General features: G+C 48.6%; 1 protein-coding gene across 1 annotated transcript in view; it reads right to left on the bottom strand.

The window, feature by feature from the left end:
- Positions 1 to 1,542: 1,542 nt before the first annotated feature.
- Positions 1,543 to 23,633, bottom strand: part of LOC128823352 (zinc finger protein 501-like) — a 37,891-nt gene continuing 15,800 nt past the window's right edge. Inside the window, exons 2-6 of the mRNA XM_054005592.1 lie at positions 17,995 to 18,165; positions 9,389 to 9,475; positions 2,119 to 2,985; positions 1,825 to 2,060; positions 1,543 to 1,602 (exon numbers count right to left, since the gene is read on the bottom strand). Coding sequence (XP_053861567.1) covers positions 1,543 to 1,602; positions 1,825 to 2,060; positions 2,119 to 2,974 — 1,152 coding nt within the window. The 5' untranslated portion in view covers positions 2,975 to 2,985; positions 9,389 to 9,475; positions 17,995 to 18,165. The remainder of the gene's footprint in view (positions 1,603 to 1,824; positions 2,061 to 2,118; positions 2,986 to 9,388; positions 9,476 to 17,994; positions 18,166 to 23,633) is intronic.

Genomic DNA, 23,633 nt, shown 5'->3' with positions numbered 1-23,633 from the left:
AAACCACTTAAAATCTCAGCAGTGTTAGTGAGGAATGGCTTCCTGAAACATACCCGGCTTTTGTTTAATTCGGTGGCACAGTTCCAGGCAAGGGACTGGATACACTCCTGGATCAGAATCTCTGTTAGTTACCAAAGCTGGAGTTTCTATTCAAAAATAGCTATTTTTCTGAAGATATTACATTTTCAACACTGGTTTATACACATCTTTAGCACCTACAAAGGATAAATTCAACAACCCCCCCACTTCTATTTTCTGAACATCTGTGTCACGAAGGGCTGCATTTCCCATACCATAGGATTAGCTAGGAGAGATCTTCTGTAGGGCCTGAGTTACAAATGCTTTGGGAACCAAACACATGGGCATTTTGCCTACTTCAAAATCACTTACCATGGAATTCTCTCCCCAGATCATCTGAGTCAATATTGCCTTAAACAAGTGAACTACACTGTGCTCATATACACTTCCTTCAGTTAGTTGGGGTTCTGCTGTTGTTCACCATTTCTGAGTGGAGATTTTAAATCACTGCTGTTTCTTTGTTAGCATGTCCAGTAAATTGGAGAGTTCTCGCCTGTTGACAGAACTGCACTTGAACTTTCTCCATGTCATCATGGAGGGATGGAGAAAAAGCAAAGCTGAAGTGAGAAATGACGACTTTAGCAAATGGTCATTTGTCTTAAATTGTCCAATAAATCTGCGCTACATCCTATCAAACTGAACTAATATCCAATTGGGTGAGCAAACAGCCTTCAGGAAAGATAGTAACCCACATCACAGGGAGAGAGAGAGAGAGAGAGAATACATGACAATGAAAGTGTCAAGTGAAATTCCAGAGCAGGTTACATCTGATTATTCAGAATCAGGACAAGAGATTCTCCACTCACATTGTCCTCTGATCCATTCAAACCTGCTTCACTCAGCCCTTTCTCAATAGTCAGTTATGTTATTTACAACATTTTTAGTATCTGAGCATCCCCATAATGAGGGGGAAATAGCCACCTTGCCAGAAGTGGCATTACCAATAGATGGAACCTGGGATTTAAACTCCAAGTGATCACACTGTGTTTGGGATCCATTTGAATTCCCCTACCAGGTCTTTGACACTTTCATCTCCAGTCATAGCGACTCTGATATAGGATTAAAGAAATCAAAACATCATCTCCAAGCACAGACAATGGAGAATGTGTCATCGCACAACATGGATGGATAGAATGTGATGAAGATGAACTCTACATGGCTCAGACAAAAGGTAACAGTTCTGCGGTGATGGCGAAGGAGGGAATCTCTGAGTCACCCCGTATACTACCAGTGTCACACAGGCTGAAATGACACTTTTTTTCCTGCTCCTGCTCCTTTTCATTTACTTATAATTTGAAAAGTTCCCAATATAACTGCTCTTCAGCACAACCAGGAGCAACGTGAGAACAACTGGCAATAATACAATCTGAATCATTGGTGACTCTAACAATAACTTTGCAATAGGAGGAATGGCATAAATGTGATGCTCCCTGTTTCCTGATAGGAAGGGCACACTCCAATTACTCATGAGACAATGGAGTTGATAGAAAGGACAAATGGGTCCACCTCAAAACAGGGGAAACTCTAAAAAGGCAAAAATGGGCCACTCATATGGTCAAGCTGAGGGATAACAGTGCTGTCATCAGTTCAAACAGCTTTAAAAGTTACTATGTGGGAATCAGGAAAATTATTAAAGAAAAAAGAAGTATTGATATCCCTAGAGGTTTTCATGGTGTTGATCTCCCTTGCAGCTTCTCTGATGGCTAACATGAGTTGAGTGCCAAGAGAAGGCATTCCCACACATACTGCAATCATAGGGCCTCTCCCCTGGCTGGTAGTGAAGCTTTTCCTACACTCACAGCATTCATAGGGCCCTGTGTGGATTCTCTGATGCCTAATAAGTTGCAAGCTGTGATTGAAACTTTTCCCACACTCACTGCATTCATAGGGACTCTTCCCTGTGTGGATTCTCTGATGGTGAAAAAATCCTGCTCTGCGAGTGAAGGTTTTCCCACACTCACTGCATTCATAGGGCCTCTCCCCTGGGTGGATCTCTGATGTTCAGAATGGGCTGAGCTCTTAGTGAAGCATTTCCCACACTGATGGTATTCCTATGATCTCTCCCTGTGTGGATTCTCTGATGCCTAATTAGGTTTGAGGTTCGATTGAAACTTTTCCCACACTCACTGCATTCATAGGGCCTCTCCCCTGTGTGGATTCTCTGATGGTGAAAAAGGGCTGATTTTTGAGTGAAGCATTTCCCACACTCACTGCATTCATAGGGCTTCTCCCCTCTGTGGATTCTCTGATGGTGAAAAAGGGCTGATCTGTGAGTGAAGTTTTTTCCACACTCCCTGCATTCATAGGGCCTCTCCCCTGTGTGGATTCTCTGATGTTCAGAAAGGGCTGAGCTCCTAGTGAAGCATTTCCCACACTCACTGCACGCATAGGGCCTCTCCCCTGTGTGGATTCTCTGATGTTCAGAAAGGATGGAGCTCTTAGCGAAGCATTTTCCACACTCACGGCATTCATAGGGCCTCTCTCCTGTGTGCATTCTCTGATGCCTAATAAGGTGTGATCTGCAATTGAAGCTTTTCCCACACTCACTGCATTCAAAGGGCATCTCACCTGTGTGGATTCTCTGATGCTTTATAAGGACTGAATAGTCACATACATTTTTCCCATGCTCAGTGCATGTATTTTTTCTCTTTCCCATGAGGATTTCCTGCTGGGTTGTGGTTTCCTTCTGAGTTCCCCGACAGGAAATACATTTACCCATTTTCTCTCCTGGATGGTTTCCCTGCTCTCTTTCTGGTCTGTGGTGAATCTCACAGGAGTTTCCCTGCTCATGACTCCTGGACACATTCCTTTTTGATCTTTGCGATAATGCTCTGTGTTTATCCACTTGCTCAACATTTTCCTTCTGAGAATTCTGCTCCTCTTTGTCACATACCATTACGTCACCTGCTGTGATAGAGACAGAAACCTCAAACAGGGATGGAAAGGGGAAGGCCAAACCAAAAGAAGTGCTGGAGAAAGGTCAAATAAAAATCAGCAACTGAACTCCCCCAAACGCTTCCCCCAAATGTAGTAGTAGGATTTTAAGTTGGTATTTAAAATAATTTAGAATGAAGGTTAAAGAATAATTATGTAGCATGTATTAAATGTATTGGTGTATGATCTGATCACATCCTGCCAGCCACCCTTTTTGAATAACAGAAAGGAATAGCCTAATGGGCCAATGGGTAGCGATACATCAGCCAGAATCTGTGTCTGGACTGATTTCGAGGCTGTAACAGACCTTTGAGGTTCACCAATTTGTTCTAGGTTTAGCATTGTAAAATAAGTAAAAGAATGCCATGATTGTTTTCTTTTGCATTGCGATTTGATGTTCCTGTTCAAAATGTTCTGTGTAAATTAATTCTGTTTTGTGTGTGAATGAGGAATGTATGTGTTGAGGTAAGTGTGAAGGCCATCACTGAACCAGATGTACAAGGGAGGAACTGGAGACAGACACAAGGGTGCCAGGAGGCTGCAACACACCCCTATTGAAATGTCAGAGTAGGGCAGACTGACAACTCTAAAGATGAGACAGGCATCTATCAGTGGGGACAAGATAGTTCTGATCAAAACCAATATGGGATAACTCCCTGAGGAACTTGATGAAAGAACAAGATAAAGGATGAGAAGGACAATTTAAGAAAACAAGCACTCGTCAAACAACAATTGATTAAAGCATGACGGTGCAAAACTCATTGGTCCCAATGAAGGAAAATCACTATATAAACAGGGCACCTTACCATGAAACTTTGGGTTCATCCTGCCAAGACTTCCCCGGAGCATTGTGTCGCGACTGATGGAACCCCGGCTCCTCCTACCCATGATCAACCTAGCTGGCCACTAGGTTGATCTGGACTCTGGACTGGTAACTATAACATTGACTGGCGGGACAGTGTGTGTGTGTGGTGTGTGATTGAATGCATATGCTAACTGTATCTTCAATAAACATGGCGTATTGCCTTTTCCTCTGAAAAAGATCCCGTGTGCTTCTTATAAGCATAACAGGGTAACGCCCACAAGGTAGCTAGCTAGCACATCTTGGAAGGACTGTTCATCAAGAAACACTTGGTTGACAATGGACCATGGGAGAAGCCCATCTACACTGAGTGGACTGTCATGTAAATGTGTTGTCTGGAATCTAGGTAATGGCTTCCTGCAATGACTGAGGGAAATTGGGCATGAACATGTGACTTACCCATGAGATTCCAAACTCCATCTTGTTGCTGTAATTTTCCATAGTAAGAACAATGGGATGCCCTCCACATTTCAAAAGCTATAAGAGGCCCTGGAAACTCCTCCATTTTGTCTTCAATCCTGCTTCTTACCTCTGGGGGAACTTTGCTACAAACTGAAGCTCTGAACAAAGGACTGAATGACCCATCCAAGCTGTAAATTTACTCCAGAGACTTGACGTAAGCCAACAGTTTATTCCATCACTGCTACAAGCCTGAACCAAGAAATTTGCTATTGCGTAGACTGCGTAGACTGTTGGTCCTTCATCAGTTAAGACTGAGCCGATCACAACACGTCTTCCAATCTTCTCTCGCTCTGGCCATCCTTCGCCATGTTTGTTCATATGTCCTTGTTAAGAAATCATCCCACCTCTTTGGAGGCCGACCGCGTGTCCATTTCAATTCTCGCGGATATCACTCAGATATAGCTGCAGTCCATCTGTTGTCACTGAGTCGGGCCACAAGTCCCGCCTACCGCATTTTGCTGAGTCTGCTTTCGACAACAACATCTCAGACTTCAGACTGCTGCCTAATTATTTCATTGGGGATGCGATAGCGGAGCGAAATGCCCCAAAATGTTCGTTCCATTGCCCTCTGCGTAACAGACAGTTGATGTTCTTCAGTCTTCGTCAGTAACCATGTTTGGTTGCCATATAGCATCGCTGGAAGCAGGGTCGAGTTAAAAAGATTCGCACAATTGTTTTGCTGATCTTTCCTTGGAGGATGTCCCTGATGTCATTGAATGAGCACCATCCAGCTTTTTTTCTGCACGACAGTTCACCTTTCTGATCGTGGCGCATGTTGTCTTCCCGGCCCAAATAAACATATTTGTCAACCTCTTGGATCTGGTCTCCTCCAAGAGTTATTTGGGTTCTTGGCAGAACATCCGATCTCATATATTTCATTTTCAACTGGTTCATTTTTAATCCGACTTGACTACTTTTCGCATTCAGTTCTTTAGGCATTCTCTCAAGCTGGACTGTATTTTCAGCTATCAGCACTATATCATCTGCAAACCTGAGATGGTTTAGCCGCTCGCCATTGATATTAATCCTGTCTTTCAGGTCTGCTCATCGAAAGACCAATTCAAGACATGCTGTGAATAATTTTGGTGAAACTGTATCTCCTTTTTTCACACCTTTCTCGATGGGGATTCGGAGGGGAGTATCGAACAGTGATATATCTGTGCTGCAGCCACAGGTTGCTTCCTTTAATAATGTAATATATTTTGCGCTGATGCCCTGAAAGAGCTTCAAGAACGGTGTTAGTGTCCATGCTATCAAACGCCTTCCCATGGTCCAGGAAGGCAATGCACAAAGGGAACTTGTATTCCCCCAAACGCTCTAGTAGTTGGTTTAGAATGAAAATGTGGTCTATCATGCTGTAATTTCTTCCAGAACTGGCCTGCTCTCTAGGTTGCTGTTCATCGAGGTTTTGCGACAGTCGATTTGTTATTATTTTGGTGAACAACTTATAGACATGCGAAAGCAGGCAGATTGGACAATAGTTCTTTAGATTTTCTCCATCGCCTTTCTTATGCAGCAAGATGGTATTGGACTCTTTCCAACTGGATGGTATCATCTGAATTTCCAGATAACAGCTGAACCTTTGGGCGAGAGATTTCCAGAGTTCCTGACCTCCCGCCTTAAGCACTTCTGCTGTCAAACCGTCCTTGCCTGGAGCCTTCCCCTCTTTCATTTGATGGACTGTGTGACGGACTTCGCTGATGAGAAACGGGAGTATATGTTCATTGGTTTGTTGCAGTGATGGCATTGGGACGTCTATATGGGATGCAAAGAGCTGGGTATAGAAATCCCTGCAGATTGCCTCCATCTCTGTTCGATCGGTTACTGATTCTCCATCCTTGTTCTTCAAAGCCGATAATGATGACCTATACAACGCCAGTTCCCGTTTGCATTTTTTGAGACTTTTACAATCTTCAGCAGCCTTTAGGAGCTTTTTGGTTTGAAAATTGTCAAAGTCTTCCTTCAGCTTCATTCGGATGAGCTTGCAGAGAAGGGAGTACTCAAGCCTGTCACTGCCATTTCTTTTCATTTTCCTCCTCTTCTCCAATAAGGTCTTTGTATTTTCTGAGATTCTTCCACTAGCTCTTTTTGGTCTTTGACGCTCAGCTGATTCCACGCACCATTCCAGTCTCTTGCTGAAGTTCTCATAATCATTGTCGCAGTCATCCAGGAGGCTCGTCTTCCCTGGAAATGTTTTCCTTTAGGATTTCCTCATCAAAAGCTACTGGTTGGTGCCTTCTGTTCGCCATACACAGCGCCTTTTTCTCCACCTTCACAGTGACCGTAAGTCTAGCTCTAAGTATCATAGAATCATAGAATATCAGGGTTGGAAGGGACCTCAGGAGGTCATCTAGTCCAACCCCCTGCTCAAACCAGGACCAATTCCCAACTAAATCATCCCAGCCAGTGCTTTGTCAAGCCTGACCTTAAAAACCTCTAAGGAAGGAGATTCCACCACCTCACTAGGGAACCCATTCCAGTGCTTCACCACCCTCCTAGTGAAAAAGTTTTTCCTAATATACAACCTAAACCTCCCCAACTGCAACTTGAGACCATTACTCCTTGTTCTGTCATTAGGTACCACTGAGAACAGTCTAGATCCATCCTCTTTGGAACCCCCTTTCAGGTAGTTGAAAGCAGCTATCAAATCCCCCCTCATTCTTCTCTTCTGCAGACTAAATAATCCCAGTTCCCTCAGCCTCTCCTCATAAGTCATGTGCTCCAGCCCCCTAATCATTTTTGTTGCCCTCCGCTGGACTCTTTCCAATTTTTCCACATCCTTCTTGTAGTGTGGGGCCCAAAACTGGACACAGTACTCCAGATGAGGCCTCACCAATGTCGAATAGAAAGTAGGCGATGATCACTACCGATGTTAAAAGATGGCACTACTGAAATATCCTGCACAATGCATTGTCTACTGATCGGAAAGCAATCGATTTCATTCTTTGTCTTCATGTTCTGTGCGATCCAAGTCCATCTCCTGTTGGCCTTCTTTCGGAACCAGGTGTTACCAATGAACATTCTCCTCGTCTCTGCCAATATAGCTAGTCATTCTCCTCGCGCGTTTTGTTCTCCAATACCGTACCTTCCTATGAACTTTTCGCCTTCTCTCCCTCTTCCAACCTTGGCGTTAAAATCTCCCATTGCAATCGTATATGTGGAACTCTGAGTGAGGGTTTCCTCCAGCTCCTGATAGAATTCTTCCACATCATCATCTTCACATGCACTTGTGGGAACGTAGATCTGGATGATTTTGAGGGTGCTGTTTTGATTCAATCAGAGGTAAACCACCCCGGTACATGATGACTTCAAATGGCATGAGATGATTTTCGAAGACCATTCCTTGTTTATGATGAATCCGACTCCTCCAACTGTCCTCGTGCCTTCTCCTTTCCCTAGAATGACCATGCTTCTATCCCTCCAACTGACCTCCATCTCCATCTTTTGTCATGTTTTGCAAACACCCAGCACATCGCAGGCTGTTTTTGCCTTTTCCTCCATGAGATGGTTTCTCGATTCCTCCCTCGTCACTGTTCTGCCGTTATAAGTGCACACTGAGAGAGTTGTCCAGTATCCTTTTGGCAACCTGGCACCTGAGATTCTTTTTAGCTTCTCGTCGATTGAATGCATCACTGCCCCCAGAGTGAGGATCGAGGGACATGCAGAGAACTGAGACTTGGTTTTCTATGTTGTTTTAGCCATTATTTTAAGCCACCCGCTGGCTGGGCTGTCAGTGGCTCGTTTACCTCCTCAATTTAGCTAGCTTACAGCCTCAGAAAGAGGGATTATACGCCCCTCACAGAGGATGCAACTCTCTCACTGGACTGACAGTCCGAAACCTTGATAGCAAGGTTAGACCTGCCAGAGAATACACTCCGCTACCATCGCTGTCGAACAGCCAGGGTCACCTCTGCACCACATTGAGGCCATTATTAATTTGCCATTACTGTATGTAATTGATTTTCTTAGCCAATTTTAACTCTCACCTTTCTTTCTTTTTATGAATAAACCTTTAGATTTTAGATACTAAAGGATTGGCACCAGTGTGATTTTTGGGTAAGATCTAAGTTGTATATTGACCTGGGGGTGGCTGGCCCTTTGGGATCAGAAGAAACTATTATTTAATAGTTTATTAATATTTAATATTATTTAATAGTACTCCTGTTCTTTTTGCGGATACAGACTAACACGGCTGCTACTCTGAAACCTATTATTTAATGACACTGGTTGTAAAGAACTACTCATCTCTGAAACCAGTGTTTTTGGTGGTGTTATAAGAACCGGAATACCTGAGAAAACTGCTTTTATGTTTTTATGTTTTCTTGTTAGCCAGTGTGGTGAAACAGGAGTTTACTTTTGTGGTTTGGTCTATCTTATAAAAGCATTACCACCAGTTTTGAGTTGTGTTTGCCCTATTTCTCATTAGTTCATCCTGAATTTGGCATCCTCAGATGGGACCCACTAAGGCATGGTGACAGGGTGCCAAGGGAGGGGGCTCGGTCATGGATTTACAGGGAGTTAGATGACCCAACCTTCATACAGTCTCCCTTGGGACCGCCCTCTTTAGGGTATCTCTACGTTGCATCAGGGAGTCGGCTGCCTTCCAGGCTGGGTCTCATACTAGTGGTGAGTGATGGAAAGTTCATTTATCCCGGGAAGGGAGAAGGGCCGGGGTGAGCTGTACATCACCAACAGGAGGAACTCTTCTCCCCAAAACCTCATCAACTTGCACTGAGCCAAATCTTCCATCTCTGCAGCCCACATTTCATCTCCTTCCTCCCCATTCCCCCCAGGAGCTAGAAAGGATCCCTGGTCACTGTGACATCCAAATGCCATGTGGACAGGGTCTCTGGGCTAACACAGACTGACCTTCTCCTGCCCAGCAGCCTCCTGCATCCTAATGTCATCATGTCACCCCCGTATCTGACCCTGCAGGCTCCTGGGCTCCAGTGGGGATGGTTCCCTGGCTGAGGCTGGCAGGGTGGGCCCTGCATTCACCAAGTCATTCTTATGCCAGGCAAACCTAAGTGGCAGGAGGCTCTGGGCACCTACCAGCAGTTCCTCGCTTTGCCGCTCCTCCTCGGCTTTGGCTGCTTCTCTCTCTTTTCTCAGAGGGACCAGATGCTTTTGTGGTACCTCCTAGAAGATGGGGAGAGAGGATTAGAAACTGCTACAGACGGCCTCCCAGTTGTCAGATTTCAGGGCCCATCCTGCCCTGCAGACGCCTGTGCAGAGTCGCTGGGACTCAGACTGAGAGGAGAGGGTGAAACAGGGAGCAGCTTTTCCAGAGGAAATGCAGGTCCCCAGGCTGCAGTGACGGGGTGCAGCCCAACCCCCAGCTCTCCACATCCCCGGACCCCACCCACATCCGGAGCAACCAACTTCAGACAGCCCCCCACTTTCCCCAGCTCCAACCCCCAATGCTCCCGCAGGGCCAGATCTGAACATGGAGCCCCCCTAACATCCCCCAGTTCTGAGCCCGCCGTAAATCGACTTGCCCCAAACTCCCACATCCAAGCAACCCCATCATGCCCAGCACCAGCCGCTCCTCCCACCCCACAGCTCCGGCTCTGACACCCCCGTTCTCCCCCCTCCTTCCAGACACCGGCCATGGCCCCACAGCCGACACAAAGGGGCGGGCTGCCGGGCTGAGGGGGCAGGAAGAGGCGGCTCCTCCCCGGGCCTGGCCCTGCCCCGCCGGACCCCTCGCAGGGAGGTTGGGACAATCGGGGAAGCCGGTGTAGCAACTCCTTTCCATCCCCTGGGGGCCCGGCTCAGCAGAGCCCGGGGCTATCCTAGGGGGCGAGTCCCAGCCACCGCAGACAGCCCCGGCGGGGTTTGCAGGGCACAGGAAGGAGCTGGAGCAGCTGGGAGCGGTGGGTGCCGGGAGGAAGGAGGCAGGAGCCGGGAGAGCAAAGAACCGAGAGCATCACACCCCGGGCAGCTCCTGAGAGACCAGACGCTGCTGCCTCCATCGTGACCTGGGAGCTGAGCAGCTGCTGCTTCCCCAGCGGGGTCTGTGCTGGGGAGAGCCCATCATTAACCCCTCCGTGCCCGGCCGGGGGGGACCTTCTCCAGCTAGAAACCGCCCCGGATTCTGCTGACGGCAACTCCCGACCTGAGACTCCAGGTGACTGAGACCTTGGGGCTGGACAGGTGACTGACTCTGCACAGTCCCCCCCCCCGCCATCTCTGCTCCCCGGGTGTCCAGGAGCCCAGAGTGCTGCATCACTAAGGCCAGAAGGATCCTTCTATCCGTGAGTCTGATCCCCTGCCACCGGCTGTCTGTTGTGTCCAGTAAGGTGTGTGGATAAAGCAGGTCTCCCTGACTGGTGCCCCCTTCCCCGCACGTGCAGAGCTGGTGCCGCCTTCCCTGCACGGGAGAGAGAAAGCCCCCAAGAAGGGGATGGTGACCACATCTCCCATCCAGGGGGGTAGGGTGCTAGGAAAGAGGAGAAAGAGATGGAAGAGGGTATCAGGACAAATTAGAGGGGGTGGGGGCATATCTTCAGATCTCTGACCCCTGCCCCAGGCACTCTCACTGCAGCATCCCTGCACAGGGTCACTTTCCTGTGAACACGGTGAGAAGCAGAGAGAGGAAAAACTAGTCCCCAATTCTCCCTGTCCCCCCTACTGCAGGAGTGTGCTCCCCTCGGGACAGTGTCAAGGGGAATCCCCCCCAAAGGGGCTCCTTTGGTTCTGGTCTTTTCCAGGGTTTGATTCAGACTCTGTTGCTGGGAGGGTTTGAAAATGTCTTGGTGGGTTTAGTGCTGGGGATGGGGGTGGGAGTGTGGGAAGCTGGAGGACAGGGGTAAGGTCTGTGTTGCACTATGGGGACTGAGCATGTTCCCAGCATGGCAGAATCTACAATCTCTGTCTGCAGGGAAAGGGCCTGGGGGAATTGTGATGTGAAATGAACTAAAGCCTGTTCTGAAACCTCCACAGCTGCCCTTCTCACCCTGCCAGGCTGCAGAATGATGTCTACATCTCGCTCCAGCTCATCCCATCCTCCCATGGGGCAGGGAAGAGAGATCGCTGCAGTGGAGCCAGCTCATGTAGGGGTTACTGGGGAGTTGCTGGTGGGTTCCTGCTGGAGGGAGAGCAGCAGTAAATACAGAAGAGGTGGCAACTTCTGGGGACTTAGGTGTGGAGGGGGCAGGGAATACCCTGGGTGAGGAAAGAGAGGGGGACAGAGTGTGACAAACCTGCTGGGACTTGTTTAACGTGAGCCTAGAATCTAGGAACAAACGCTTGGATGTTGGGGGAGAAAATTCCCTAATTTGTGAAACAGGAAATACAGAAACCAACCCCCTGGGCAGGGCAGGGAAAACTGACCGAACTTCCAGTGCTGAACCCTCAACCTGCTAGCCAGAGTCTTGTGTGGCAAGGAAAGATGGAGGAAGGTGCAGGGAAGATGTCCTGGCCCCTCACATCCAGCTGCTGGTAGTGGAGAAGGTGTTGGGTTCCCTACCATGGGGTTGTATCAGCCTCTGGCTAGTAGCTGTGTGGTGGATATGCTGGGAGAGACAAGAGGCTCTCTCTTTGTTCTCTCACCATGATGCCCCCTGGCTGCTCTCAGCAGTGTGGGGATAGGACTCTACCGACTGTTTCTCTCTCAGAGCTTCCATTTGATTCCCTCCTCTCCCCCATGAATAGTGGGGCTGTGAGTGGGGCAGCAGGTACTGAGTGTTGGAATCCTGCTCTTTCAGGGGCTGGTGACCTTCGAGGAGGTGGCTGTGTATTTCACCATGGAAGAGTGGGCTCTGCTGGACCCCTCTCAGTGAGCCCTTTACAGAGACATCATGCAGGAGAACTATGAGAATGTGACCTCGCTAGGTAAGGATTCCCGTCCCCTCAGTTCTTAGAAGAGGAAATGCAAAGTTAAGGTTCACGCCACCCCCACAATACCACCTCTGCTCTGCCCTGTTTCAGCATCACCCCAACATGCCAGTGACACACATACTAGCCCTCTCCCCTCCCCTGTTACAGAATGCTCTGGGAACAGAGCAGTACAGCAGAATGTCTAACAACTTCTCTTTGCTAAGATAATATTCGGGTCCATCCCTATCATAGCAAACAGAAGCTTCTTCCCCCTGTCCTGCTCTCCAGTACCAAAGCTCCTGCACACAGACCATCTGAGACTTGCAGAGTGTTACCACCCCTTTGTCCTCAACCTGAGTTTTCCTTTTGAGTCACTGCCTTCACTTACCCCTCACTAAGCCCCACAGATCACTTGAACATATGCCACCAGAGTGCTGACAATCCCCATGGCAAGAACACATCCTTGGGCACCTTTGCTGACAAAGCCTACAACACTCCTCATGGAAATGAGGCAGAATTGGCCCCCCAAGTTTCACATGCGCCTCTCTGTATAGTACAGTCACAGCTCTGCCCAGCTGCTCCAACCAATCCCTCCACCATCCAGTTACAACTGACCCAGTGCACACAGCTGGAGGGCATGCGGATAAATGCTGGTATTCCCACCTGTGAACACAACACAGACAATGGCATGTTCTCTTAGTCTTTCCTTGTATCGATTGTAGGTTCATAGATTTTAAGTCCAGATGTGACTATTAGGTCATCTACTCTGGCATCCTTTATAACGCAGACCATAGAATTCATCCCGTTATTGATGCATTGAGCTGAATACCTGAGTTTCTGTGTCAGTTTGTTAACCTTTGCATTGCCCACACAGAACCATTCTCAGTCGTTCTTGCTAGTTGCAGGGTTAAGGGTTGGGGGCAAAGTTAAGGTTGCATTGAAGGGGTGGCATTTACATTAACTTCTCATTTCCTGGTTTGCAGAGGTTTAAGGCTAGCCACCATCTATACCAGAGGTTGGCAAACTACAGCCTGCGGGCCACATCCAGCCCACGGGACTCTCCTGCCCAGCCCCCAAGCTCCTGGCCTGGAAGGCTAGCCCCCAGCCCCATCTCCGCTGTTCCCCCTCCCCTGCAGCTTCAATGCGCCACACCACCGGCGGAATGTTCTGGACAGCCAGGCAGTGCAGCTGCAGAGCCGCGGCCTGACCCGGTGCTCTGGGTGGTGCAGTGGCGTGGCTGGCTCCGGCCACAGACGTGCCACCAGCCACTGGTGCTCCAGGCAGCGCGGTAAGGGGGCCAGGAGCAGGGTGGGTTGGATAGAGGGCAGGGGATTTCTGGAAGGTGGTCAGGGAGCGGGGGTGTGGATAGGGGTCAGGGCAGTCAGAGGGCAGGGAACGGGGAGGTTGAATTTGTACAGGAGTCCCAGGGGCAGTCAGGAATGAGGGGGGGTTGGATGGGTCAGCAGGGGGGAGCGGTCAGGGAGAAGGGGTGGTTGGATGGGGCAGGGTTCCCGGGGTGAACATTCAGGAATGAGAGGAAGGGTGGTCAGGGGATAGGGTGGTGGGGGGCAGTTGGAGTGGGCGTTCCAGGGCGGTCAGGGGACAGGGAGCGGGGGGGTGGATGGGGCAGGGGTAATGGGGGGCCATCGGAACAGGGGAGGTTGGATGGGGCAGGAGTCCCAGGGCAGGGCCGTCAGGGGGCAAGAAGCAGGGGTCAGGGGACAGGCCACGGCTGGCTTTTTGGGGAGGCATAGCCTCCCCTAACTGGCCCTCCATACAATTTCTGAAACCCGATGTGGCCCTCAGGCCAAAAAGTTTGCCCGCCCCTGTTCTATACAGTGCAAAGCAGGAGACAGTACTGGACAACCTGAACTCTCCATTAATGTAGCTTATGAGCATTTAGTTTCCTATTTTAAAAAATGGACACTTTTGCCACTATAGCTGTGTCTATAATTGAGCTTTTGCCAGCAGAGCTATGTTGGGTGGTGTGCATGTGTGCACATGCGTGTGTGCACTTTTTCACAGCTTTAAACAACAGCGCTGGACTGGCAAAGCTTTTAAGAGCTACCTAAAACCTTCCTAACTAGTTCCTCGACGGACACCTGACATGCCACCTTTAGGTGAATTAATATGCATGTACCTGGTCTGTGGGATCCCAATAAAACATTAGGCTCCCTGTGCCCTCTGCCAGGTGGCATCAAGAGGTCCATGATGAGTCACATCCTCCTCCTTCTCCAATTGCTGCATTAGAGTGTCCTTAGAATGATCTGGCTCACCCCCATTCCAACCTTCTGTTTGGGTTCCACCAGGCTCTGTCCTTGGTCCCCTTCTTTTCTTCCTCTGCACCTTATTTCTGGGTAATCTCATTCCCACACACACATTCAACTACCATCTCTGTGCTCCTAACTCACAGTTCTAGCTCTCTGCTCCTGACTGTCTTCTTCTGTCCCAACTGAAATCTCAGCCTCTCTCTCTCTCTCTCTGTCATGTCCTCATTGATATCTAGCCATCAGCTAAAGATGAGCCATGGAAGCAAAGTTCTTAATATTTCCCCCAAGCCCTCCTCCCACCTTCTTTCTCTATGATCGCAAACAGCACCATCATCCTGCCTGTCACTCAAGCCTGTAACTGTGCAATACCTTTATCATGGAGCTCCCTCTAGGGCCTCCTATCCAGGCTGTGCCTACACCTTGCATTTTCTTTTTGCATAACTTCCCTAACACCTGGCCTTTCCTAACCATCCATGCAGCTAGAGTTCTTGTCATCCTCTCCTGTCTCAGTTACTCCAACATCCTTGCGCATCTCCATTTGGAAGGAAAAAGTTACCTCCTGGTCCTTGAACATGACCTATGAGAGAAGGTTGAAAGAACTGGGCATGTTTAGTCTTGAGAAACGAGTGAGGGTTGTCTTCAAATATGTCAAGGGTTGTCATAAGAGGACAGTGATTAATTGTTCGTCATGTCCACTGAAGGTTGGAGGAGAAGTAATTGGCTTGATCTGCTGCAAGGGAGGTTGAGGGTAAGTAATACAAAAAACTTTCTGGCTATAAGGATAGGGAAATACTGGAATAGATTACAAACAGAGGTTGTGGAATCCTTGTCACAGGAGGGTTTTAAGAACAGGTCAGACAAACTTCTGGCATACTTATATCTGATCCTGCCACAGGGCTACGGAAATGGAGCAGATGACCTCTTGAGGTCCCTTCCAGCCCTATATTAGAAGATTTTATGATTCATTGCCTTAGCCCTTTGCTTTGATCACGTCTCCCAGTGGAGAATGTGGACCATTTTTGCGCATCGGCTGCGGGTACAAATTTTGTACCTAGAGCCCTGCAAATCTGCAGATATCCATGGACCATTTTTTGTGGATTGCAGATTGGATTCGGATACAAATTTTGTATCCATGCAGGGCTCTCCCTGTCTTACTTCTGTCTATACCTACAACTTAAATCTATTTAGTACACATTGATTACATTTGAAATAACATATGAGATGACCATAACAATGATCAATGAATGATCAAATGAACTAATTGGCTCCATGAACCACAGAGACTCTTCCTTTTCCATTCCCACCTGCAAGAGCTGCAGTCTCTCTTCCCTGCATGTTCTTTGGATCTTTGAATTTGTCCCTCCTGAAGTCACAAGGCCTGATGCTTATTTTTCACATTCTCCTTTGTCAGAAGAATTAGTCTGTGGCTCCTGAACTATACCATCTAATTTTCCAGCTTTATCCACGCACAGTGTTTTTTATACTCCCTCCCTTTACACCTGACTCACTAGGTTCCCTAATGCCGCAGTATGTGCTTTCCTGACATCTAATGCTGCTGAGATCCTGCATTCAGTGATGTCCCTGCCCTTCCTGTTCCCTTTCTCCACTGAACCCCACCAGCCCATGCTTACTGTTCCCAGCTTCCCCAGGCCTCTCATTGTCTCTGGACCTCGATGTCAGTTAGAAGCAGTGCCAGGGAGACTTGCCCTCTGTCTGGAGTCTTCACTTTCTGGGACATGCAGTTCCAGTCTCTGTGTTTTAGGAGCCTGTTTGATAATGAGTGTCTGGCTGTGTGTGTTCCCAGCAAAGATGGGAATAGTTAAATCCCTCACAAGCTGAGTGTTCTGCACCTTTGAGCACCTGGGGAGCTGGTCCTGCAATTTTATTGGTTTAAAATGGACTGGGATTAAACCAATAGAATATTTTTTATGACAAATGGCCTACGAATTCCCCTGATCTCCCTTGTTTTCTTTCCCTTGAGCAGGGTTTCCAGTTTCCAAACACTATGTGATCTCCCAGCTGGAAGGAGGGGAAGAGCCGTGGGTCCTGGATCTCTCTGGTTCAGAGGAAAGCGAGATCCTGAGAAGTCCCTGCACAGGTGAGGAAACATTAAACCAACCCAGAAACTGTAAGTGCCTGAGAGAAACATCTGGGATTCCCCACAAAGACTTTGTGAGCTCTGTGAGTTCAGGGTAATCCCCAGCAGATCTCACTCCTGGCTTCCTACAGATTATGATTGACCCCTTGGCAGGAGCTCGCTCCCTTTCTACTGAGTGTTTGGATGGGATGTGGACAGGGCCAGCCATAGGAAAATGGCACCCTGGGCAAACTTGCATTTGGTGCCCCTGTCCCACATGGGCTCCACAGACAACCCACCCTCCGTTCCCCCCAACCCCTGCACTGTGTCCCCTTCACCCCAGCCATTGCACTCCACTTCTGTGCCCCAATCCATGCAACCCTTCACTGCTACCCCCTGCATCGCTCTCCTGAGCCCCTAACCCCTGCACCGTGCCCCCTTCACTCCTACCCCCTGCACCTCCCTCCTGTGCCACTAACCACCGCACTGTGCCCCCTTTGCCTCTAACCCCGGCATCCCCCTTCTGCACTCACGTGGGGAAACTGACCTGGATGCACAAAGCAGCTGGCATTGCTGCTCACTCCCCTACTGGACTGCTGCTCCTCTGCCCCACGCAGCCCTGGGGAGCTGGGAGAGTGGAGCAAGGAGCAACATCAGGGCTTCCTGCATCCAGGTCACTTTCCCTGTGGGCTGAGTAAGGGGAGGGCAGGAGAGCAGCAGCTCCTGATGCCTCAGCACAGCCCTGGTGGGGAAGTGACCTGGATGCAGGGAGCCCTGGTTTCTGTGTTGGGGGGACTGTGTGTGTGTGTGTGTGTGTGTGCCTGAGTGAGTGAGTGAGTGCGCTGTCTCTTTAAGAAAGCACTGATAGTCAGGAGCCTGAACTACGGCTTGTTCAGACACAATCAGCTGCCAGCAGCTCTGGCCTCAGAGAGGCAGCAGCACACACAGATTCCCCCTGTCCCGTCACCCCAGTGTAGTGGAAATCAGGTACATGGGTGAGGGGGAGGGAGACACCCCCCATCAATCAGCACCTCCCCCCCACAGAGCAGTCAGGAGGATGCTCCCAGTCCAGAGTGGCCATGGGCGACTCCAGGGGTGAACAGAGAGTGCGGGGTGGGGAGACAGGAACAGCAGCAGCTGCACACATGGAGCAGGGTGGAGGAGGGGCCCCTCTGCTCCGGAGCAGTCACCTGGCTCTGGCGGCTGGCTGTCTAATGGCCCCCTGCAGCTCAGGTCTCTCCCACTCCCCCACACAGCTGCTTATCTGCATCCTGTGCCGCTTTCATCAGCCCAGTGAGCCTCTCGGCAGCAGGTCAGGAGGGAATCCAAACCCTGTGCCTGGCACCCACTTGGGTGGGGCTCCCATACGGCCCACCCTAAAGGCCGGTCCTGGATGTGGAGCAGAATTGATCCCCTCTGCTCACTCCTGTGGGGAAGAGTTTGGGGGAATTCAGTCCCCGATTTTTATTTTCTGTCTCTCCAGCACTTACTTGGGTTTGCTCTCTGCCTTTCCACCCCCAATTCTGAGATTTCTCTTCCATTCTAGCAGGTGATGGGGTGGTGAGGGAGAACGAGGAGCAGAATCCTCACCAGGAAGATGCTGAGCTAGTCGAAGCACATGGCGAATTACTGCGAAGATCCAAAGGGAATGTGTCCAGCCCCTGTGAGCAGGGAAAAGCTGATGAAAGTTACCACAGACCAGAGAGAGAGCAGGGAAAACACTCAGAGGAGAGAATGGATGAATCCATTAATTGTCAGAGAACTCACAGGGACCTCAAGGAAACTACATCCCAGGAGAAAATCCTCAGGGAAAAGAGAGAGAATACATGCAGTGAGTGTGGGAAAAACTTCAATTACCACTCAGCCCTTATTCGACATGAGATAATCCACACAAAAAAGAGACCCTATGAATCCTGTGAGTGTGGGAAAAGCTTCACTCAGAGATATGCCCTTATCTCTCATCAGACAACGCACATGGGAGAGCGACCCTACGAATGTTGCGAGTGCGGGAAAAGCTTCACTCAGAGCTCAAACCTTACTACGCATCAGAGGATCCACACAGGAGAGAGACCCTATGAATGCAATGAGTGTGGGAAAAGCGTCTCTCAAAGCTCAACCCTTATTACACATTACAGAATCCACACAGGGCAGAGACCCTATGAATGCTGCAAGTATGGGAAAAGCTTCACTTATAGCTCAGGCCTTCTCTATCATCAGAGAATCCGTAAAGGAGATAAACTTCATAAATACATTCTTTAGAGCTGTCAGAAGATTTTTTTCTTTAATTCTTTTGACAGTTCCCAGGTAGTGGTCTTTAAGGCTGTTTGCATCTTTTGCACACTGTAGTCCCTCAGCTCCCACATATGAGTTGCCCACTTTTGAAGCCTACCCATCTTTGGGGTGGATCCTGTGGTCTTTTCTATCAACTCCATTGTCCTGCAAGTCATGGGAGTGGGTGGTATTTTTACCAGGAATGTCCATCACCCCGATGAGGGAGATAGGGGGTGTCTTCAACCAGCTACATTGAGGTAAAATTTACCTGGGCCTCATCACTGTGGTTGCCATGGAGTTAGCTAGCTTGAGTTCACTTTCCTGATGTAAAAAGACAGTTATTCTTGCAGTAAAGACATGGGCAATGGATAGTGGGTGGGGTTATCTTGCATATTTCCTCCTGATCTGACCTAACCACCATCACATTTCCTTGTCTAAACAAACCTGGAGAATCACATTTATACTCTTCCTCACAGTGCAAAGTTATTGTTAGAGACGTGAAGTTCCTCTTTGAGGACAGATTGTCTCATTCCCAGTTGTTCTCACATTACCCTGGATCATGCTGAACAGCAGTTATTTTGTTGACCATTTTTCTCATTTAAAACGTATTTAAGTATAGTGAAGAGCCTGAACAGTGTCAGGGAAATAAGGGTAATTTCAGGCTCTGTGACACTGGAAGGAGATGGGGTGACTCAGACATTCCGTCCTTCCCCATCACCCCAGAACTGTTACCTTTGGCTGAGCCATGCACAGTTCCCCCCTTCATATTCCTTCACTTCCCAAAGTTTCTGGTGAGGTAGTATTCTTAGCTATCCGTGCTTGGGAATGGTGCTTGGATGTCTTTGATCCTAAATTAATCACTCTGTCAGGAGATGAATGTGTCACAGACCTGGAAGGGGATTTCAAATGGATCCCAAGCACCATTCAAATCCCACTTCCCCTCAATTGGCAAACCCACTTCTGGGAAGATTGGCTGTCTCCCCCCCTGCCCCCCCTTTATGAAGATGCTAAAACTTTTGTAAATAACACTAATGAGACAGCACTAAATGAAGCAGGTTTTATGGGAGAATCTCTCATCCTGATTCTGAGTTATCAGATGTAACCTACTCTGGAACTTCCCTTTAAATGAAAATGAAAGTGTCTTCTACCTCTCTGTGATACGGGTTTTCTATCTTTCATAAAGGCTCCTTGGTCATATAACGTTTGACACACGTAGCTCAGATTTATTGGGAAATTTCAGACAAATGACCATCATTCTTTACTTCAGGTTTGTTTTTCCCCCTATCCCTGCATGGTGACATGGAGAAAATTCAAATGCAGTTCAGTCAACAGGAGAGACTACTCCAAGCTGTTGGACATATTATCAAAGAAACTGTAGTGTGTTTAAACCTCCACTCTGAAAAGGTGAACAGCGGCAGACCCCAAACCATGTAACTGATGGAAGTAAGTGCACATGATCACAAAGTAATTCAGTTGTTTAAGGCAATATTGTCTCAGATGATCCTGGGATAGAATTCCACAGCAAGTGACTTGGAACTAGGCAAAATGCCCAGGTATTTGGTTCCCAAGGTATTTGTAACCCAGTCCCTACATGAGGTTACTCCTGAGGAGATCTCCTAGCTAATCCCAACATTTGGGAAATGCTGTCTGTGATGAGGTGCATCAACCCTGCACTGGCACTGCTAGGGTTAACTGCACCCTGTGGGCTGAAGAGGCCACATCCCCTCGCCCTCTCTGGGCATGGGCCGACTGGAGACAGAGTATAAAAGGGAGCAGCTCAGCTCAGCCTGGGTGGACTGAGGAGGAGAGAAAACCTATGTTGTGGGCTCCTGCCAGGAAGCTGCTAGACCCCCAGGCTGCAACGTCAAGCCGCACTGAGGCCCCTGCAGACACCCAGTCAACTGCCAAGGATGGCCAAGAAGAGACGCCGGATGCCAGGACATTAGCAATGCTGGAAGTAAGGGTGGGAAGTGACCCAGGGAACGGGACTGTTGCAGTGAGAGATCAAGCCTGGACACAGGAGTATTGGTTCCTCAAGGCCCTGGGTCAGGACCTGGTGGAGTAGGGTGGTCCCAGGTTCCTCTACCCAACACTGCACCCACCACTGGATGGAGTCACCACCTGAAAAGAAGCTGTCTTGACCCAGGGGAGATTTCTTTCCCCCCAAACCCCTGCCTTCTTCCTTATGTGGCCACACACCCTGCCACAGGATGTATCAACCCCATGACACTGCCAATAATGATGTAGATGTGGAGGAAACAGAAGTGGTGGTTTTTTTGAACTCACCATTTGTGGGTGATATAAATGTGTGTAGGATGAAATCAGTGTTGAATGTGAGATGGCTGCAGAAAAAATAGCTATTTTTTAATAGAAACCTCATCTCTGTCATCTTATAGAGATTCTGGTCCAGGCCTGTATCTAATCCCTAAGCACAACTATACTCAAGGGTTCACTGGTGGAAAAAGGGGATTAAAAGAAAACTAACACATATGAGAAGATTCTTTAATTATTGAATATATACTGTTACCAATCAAAATGAAATTAAACATGAAGTTACTCTTTAATGAAGAAGAGACTTAATTATGTGATCAACTGAATTATACTGGAAAAATAAAACTTCAGTTCTTTTTCTTTTAGTTAGTAATATAGGAAATGGTGGCTAATCCTGAAAAGCTTCTTTGATATAACTTACCTCCTTTGACCTAAAATGTCCTGATGTAAAACCTCACTGCAAAGGTTCGGGTGGGGGAATGTGTGTGAGAAATAGTGTAGAGAATACTGACCCAGTATAAATTTGAATGATTTGTATTTCAAATGGAACTTATTTTCATTAGGTTCAAAGTCAATTTCTATGTAGGTATGTTAGCAAAAAGAAGAAGGTCAGGGAAAGTGTGGGATCCTTATTGAATGGGGGAGGCAACCTAGTGACAGATGATGTGGAAAAAGCTGAAGTACTTAATGCTTTTTTTCACATCGGTCTTCACAGACAAGGTCAGCTCCAGGACTGGTGCACTGGGCAGCACAGTACGGGAGGAGGTAAACAGCCCTCAGTGGTGAAAGAACGGGTTAAGGACTATTTAGAAAAGCTGGACATGCACAAGTCCATGGGTCCGGAGCTAATGCATCCAAGGGTGCTGAGGGATTTGACAGATGTGATTGCAGAGCCATTGGCCATTATCTTTGAAAACTTCTGGTGATCGGGGGAAGTCCCGGATGATTGGAAAAAAGCAAATATTGTACCCATCTTTAAAGAAAGGAAGATGACTTAAAGGGTTTGGGGATTTAAAGGCCCTGCCCCTTTCAGTTGAGGCCCCGGCCCTTGCTCAGTACCCGGCCCTGCATTCCAGTAAGTCCCTTAAGTTACTTTCACCCCTGTCTGTCCCATGCTGTATCCAATCTCTGATCTTTGTTCTTCACCATTCCTGTGCCCCACCTCCTCCCAGCACTCACCACTTTCAGCTGCTCCAGTCTAGCCCCTTCTTGAGTCCTTCACTTCATTGCCACTCTGGGCTGCAGCACTCACTGGGACTACAGGGGGTTGGTGGGGGCTTTCTCCTGCTGGAACTAGCCCCTAGTTTTCCATTTGTGCATTATGTGTCCATATGTGCCAAGGTTGGTTCAGAACTGACCAAGATGGAAGGTTGAACCCAGGAACCTTCTGCCTAGGATCCGGCACAAGATGCTTACTGCAGATGCCTGGCGGAAGTTACCCCTTGCTGTCCCCCGCCCTGTGCAGCTGAACACACATCTTAATTTAGCAGCTTACTAGAAGTACGCCTGCTACCTTGCCGATGTAGCCCAAAGTACACACTGAGCTGTGCCTCTCCCTCCCATTTCTAGCTCGGTTTCAAGCCCCTGCTTCAGCCATGCTCCAGCCCTACCCAGTCTACCCCCTCCACCGCAGCCCCTCCCCCAGCCCACACACCCATGTATCTGAAATATTCCTTTCCTGGATTTTAGGTTATGAAATTTGTGTTACCTTGGACCCCCGCTGCTCCCAGGTCTCAGCTCACATGGGGAGCAATGCCAGGGTCCTCCACATCGCAGGATATATGGGGGGCAGGGAGAGTGGAAGGGGCCCTCCAGATCCAGCACGTATGCAGAAGGGGAGAATAAAAGTCTAAAGGTCCCTCCTGTCCCTCACCCCAAATTCTTCTGTTCCCCACACATAACCCCTCCAGTCCTCTGCCTTCCCCATTAAACCTCCCATCCCTACCTGCAGACACAATCTCCTCTCCCCCTATTCCCACCCATGCTTGCACCCCTAATTGCCCCCTCCCAGTGAGGTAATTTACTTTCAAATTTGTTTGAGACCCTTCCGATTGATCTGCTAAATACTTCGACTACATTTCTGAAAACACTCTTGGTGGAGACACGTTTTTCCCAGCTCAGTTCTTCCTCAAATGTCTTATCAAGGGGGGAATTCAAATGTCAATGGTGCTAGAATTTTTGAATTTTATGAAGTACTGTTGTTTGCAGGGGGGCTATATCTTGGGAACCCCTTGGTCAATTGGCCCGAAATGTGAGTTGCTCACCCAACCCGGAACCCTCGTGAGGCACACCAAATTTCATGGCCATTCAAGTAAATGTGCCTATTCTAAAGCACTTAAAATAGTCAAGCTGGCTCTGCACCCTCCGGCAGCCAAGTTCCCCTCCCCCTCATCTCCTCTTCCCCCTGCTCCTCCACCTACCTCCCACTGCTTCCTGCCCAGCCACCGCCAAACAGCTGTTTGGCAGCGTTAGCATGTCCTGGGGGGAGGGAGAGGAGCAGGAATGTGGTGCACTCAGGGGAAGAGGCAGGGCCGGGATTTGGGGAAGGAGTTGGAATGGGGCAGGGAGGGAGTGAAGTTGGGGTGGG

Source organism: Malaclemys terrapin, chromosome 15, assembly GCF_027887155.1.
Source record: "Malaclemys terrapin pileata isolate rMalTer1 chromosome 15, rMalTer1.hap1, whole genome shotgun sequence".
Classification (NCBI taxonomy): Eukaryota; Metazoa; Chordata; order Testudines; family Emydidae; genus Malaclemys; species Malaclemys terrapin.
This window is presented reverse-complemented; position numbering and strand designations above follow the sequence as displayed.